The sequence below is a fragment of the Crocuta crocuta genome, unplaced genomic scaffold (genome assembly GCF_008692635.1).
Source record: "Crocuta crocuta isolate KB4526 unplaced genomic scaffold, BGI_CrCroc_1.0 scaffold2112, whole genome shotgun sequence".
Lineage (NCBI taxonomy): Eukaryota > Metazoa > Chordata > Mammalia > Carnivora > Hyaenidae > Crocuta > Crocuta crocuta.
The window spans coordinates 1-3628 of record NW_027527133.1 but is presented as its reverse complement, the minus strand read 5'-3'; the positions used below and the strand labels follow the sequence as shown (position 1 = coordinate 3628).

The following is a 3628-nucleotide window of genomic DNA, read 5'->3' as shown; positions in this document are numbered from 1 at the left end:
CCCCGCTGTCTCCCAGGAGCAGCCACTCAGGTGGGAAAAGGGGAGGAGGGCCCAGTGCTGTGAGGAGACAGAGCAGGCCGCAGCCCAGAGCAAGGAAGTCGATCCCTGGCGCAGGCCCAGGGAGCCCCTAGATCGGGTGGCCAGAGCCGTGCATCCTAGAGACTAAGGGATCCCGGTCTGAGGGGCACTAGCTCCAGTTAGCCGCGGGCACCCACACCCACCACCCCCAGAGTGCAGATTGCCACTAAGGGAACACTGAGGGAGGGACCCTGGCCCCAGAACAGAGGCCCCGGCCTGGAAGGCGACCCCTAGTGGCAGCCTAGGAGAGCATCTCCTGGGGAATGAGGTCCCATGGGGTGTCTGGACTTCCGCATCCGGGTCTCAAGAGACTGGCAGGGCTGGAGCTTGGCGTCTCGCGAGCAGGAGCTTGGCGTCTCGCGAGCGGGAGCTTGGGGTCTCGCGAGCGGGATTTTGGCGTCTCGCGAGCGGGATTTTGACGTGGAGCTTGGCGTCTCGCGAGCGGCAGCTTGGGGTCTCGCGAGCGGGATTTTGGGGTCTCGCGAGCGGGATTTTGGCGTGGAGCTTGGCGTCTCGCGAGCGGGAGCACCGCCCAGCCTCGCTTTGGCAGCTAGAAGGCCCCCGAGCCTACTAGGCTTCAAGGTGAGCACCACGAGGGAGAGGAAGGGCCCCTGGACCCCAGCACGGAGTCGGCGACTGGGAGGGTCCCGGGCAGGGTGAACGGGCTGTGTGTCCTGACTTGGGAGTCTGGGACTCAGAGAGTCGGCACCTTGGGAGCAAGGACCCACCAGGTCACGACGCAACGTGAGGCGAAGCCACGCGACTCCACTCGGGGGTCCGCCCAGGGGAGGGCCCCTGATCCGCGGGGAGTTGGCGTCCAGGGGAGGACACACAGGGACGAGGAGGAGGGGAAGGGACCAAGGCCCCAGAACAGAGGTTGGTTAGCGCACCGGATCCTGAGCCTGCTGTTACCCCGGGGAGGCCCCAGTGTGCGTGCGGTGATGCCCCGTGGCGGGTCCGGACCTCTGCGGCCACGTCTCGGGGACTGGGTGGGGCCTTGGGGGAAGAAGCTAGGCTTCCAGTCAGCAGAGGGCAGGGCCAGACTCTGCCAGGGGTCTAGGTGAGGAGCAGAGGGAGGGCCAGGGTCCCAGAACCCAAAAGGGAATCGGTGGGGGTGGGGGGGCGGGCGGGGTGTAGGCCACAGGGCGGAGTGACGCGAACGGGAAGCCTGTGGGGTCTTCCACTCCGGGTCGGGCCAGACTGAGGGCTTGTTGTGTGTGAGGAGCAACCCTCGCGCGGCAGAGCCCGACGCCCAATTCATCCAGGGGGTTCCTGTCGGGGACGAGAGATGACAATGACTTGAGGGACTTGAGGCCTGTGGGAACTTCCGATCTGGGTGGCCGCCAGACTGAGAGCTGTTTGTGTGTGACGAGCAGCCTTCAGGCGGCAGATCCTGAGGCCCAGGCCGTCCAGGGACTCCAGACAGGGATGACACGATCCGGCGGAGGGATCCCAAGGAACCCATCGCAGCCCCCGCCATCAGCCCCGGGACTCCCCCGACTTTGTCGCCTGTGTGACGTCCTCAGCCTTCGCCCCTGCTTCTCGGGGCCGAGAGGGCCTTGCTGGGGGGGGAGGGGGGCAGCGGGCCTGGGGACGGCGGACAGAGGCCTGCAGAGGTGCTGCGGCTCCTCCGGAGATCCCTGCGGGAGCACTGCGGGAGGCACCTTGCTTGCACTCCAGCACAGGGAGAGCCGCCCCCGCGGGGGAACCTGGGACCCCGGGGCAGGGCCTGTCGGGCTGAGCCCCTCCGCCTTTCCAGTCCCGGGGTGTCAGCGAGGGGAGGCCTGGGTGTGAGGGCCTGGGCCCAGGTCAGCTGAGGCAGGATGCCGCGCTCTGGTCGGGGTGGAGGTGAGAAAGCAGGAGAGGCCTCCCAGTGCAGGAAACCTACCTAGGGACCAGGCCTGCCCCGCCGCTCATGTCAGCCTCGGAAGGACCCGGGCTGGGTGGGTTGACTGCTTTCTCTTGATGCTTTCTTCTGGGATCTTGGAGAGGAGGCCTCGGCTTAAGGAAGGAGGCCTGAGGTCCGCCAAAGGAGTCTTCCCAGGCCCCCAGGGCATCCAGGCAAAGACTGAGCGGGGCACCCATCCCAGCAGATGGGTGGATCCTGGAAGCCAGGATGTGGCCATCCTTCCGGAGGCAGGTCGAACCCCATAGATCTTTGGCAGGCATGTCCAGATGTGCCCCCTCCGCCCAGGGGCTTCCTTGTGTTCCGGTCTCTGGGCTGTGTGTCTGGTCCTGAGACTTTTGCCTCAGGCCGGCAGAGGGGTGGGGCCCAGGCCTGCCGGGGGCCATAGCGGTCAGCAGAGGGGCCAAGTAGGGGAAGGCCCAGGGCCGGATTTGTGGGGCACCGCACAGAGTGTGGCCCAGAATCTCCTGGCAGCCCTGGGGGTGTGGGGTGAGGACCCAGGGTGGTGCTTAGAGCCTGCACCCCCCACCTGAGGTGCCCCCTCCCTCTGTCTTCCAGGGGCTACCAGCTTTGGAGTTGAGACCCTGGGCTGAGGCAGGAGTCCTGAGGTCACAGAGCACAGGACGTGCAGACTGGTGCCCGCCTGTTGTCAAGGTGAGGTGCATGTTGTGTGTGTGGAGCCAGGTTCTTGCCCATCCCACCCCAGAGGGGCCCCTTGGCCCCCAATCCCAACACGTCCCTGCTCTCAGGTCTGGTTCCTCGGGCTCTCTGGGCTGGGCTGCCCCCTGAGGACCCCCCCTCATCTTTCCTCAGGTTCTCACAAACATCATGCCCCTGCAGAGGGAGGGCTGGACGCTGGAAGAAGACCCAGAAGAGGCCGAGGGCCTGGTTGATGCACAGCTCTCTGGGGCTGAGGATGAGGAGGAAACCCCATCTCCCTCATCCTCCTCCCCCTCCTCCTCCCTCTCCTCCTCCTCTCTCTCCTCCTCCCGCTCTTTCCTGTTAATGATCCCCGTGGAGGAGGGGTCGGCTGCTGGGTCCCTGAGTCCTCCCCAGAGCCCGCAGAGCTACTGCCCCTCCCCTGCTGACATGGCAGGTGCTCCAGAGAGCCAGTCTGATGAGGAGTCCAGCAACCCGGATGAGGAGGAGTCGAGCACCTGGGGAGACGCAGCAGTGGCCGAGCCCTTGCTCCAAGACGCACTCGACATGAAGTTGACCGACCTGCTGGCGTTCCTGCTCGTCAAATATCGCACCAAGCAGCCGACCACGCAGGCAGAGATGCTGACAGTGGTCAGCCAAGATGTCCAGGACCAGTTCCCTGTGATCTTCCGCCAAGCCTGCCAGTACCTGCTGCTGGTCTTTGGTGTTGACGTGAAGGAAGTGGACCCCGGCGAGCACTCCTACGTCCTGGACACCATTCTCGGCCTGACCTGTGATGGGAGGCTACGTGGTAAGCAGGGCATGCCCACGACCAGCCTCCTGGTGGTGGTCCTGGGAGTGATCCTCCTGGAGGACGACCGTGCCCCTGAGGAGGAGGTGTGGAAAGAGCTGGGGGTCCTGGGGGTGTATGATGGCAGGGAGCACGTATTCTACGGGGACCCCAGGGAGCTGCTCACCGAGGTCTGGGTGCAGGAAGGGTACCTG

General features: G+C 65.6%; 1 protein-coding gene across 1 annotated transcript; it reads left to right on the top strand.

The window, feature by feature from the left end:
• Positions 1-405: 405 nt before the first annotated feature.
• On the top strand, positions 406-3625 carry LOC144222277 (melanoma-associated antigen 8-like; the record flags this gene model as incomplete). Its single annotated transcript, XM_077752789.1, has 3 exons — positions 406-660; positions 2543-2638; positions 2798-3625. A coding segment is annotated over exon 3 (813 nt), but the record flags the coding sequence as incomplete, so codon positions are not given.
• Between the last annotated feature and the right edge of the window lie 3 nt (positions 3626-3628).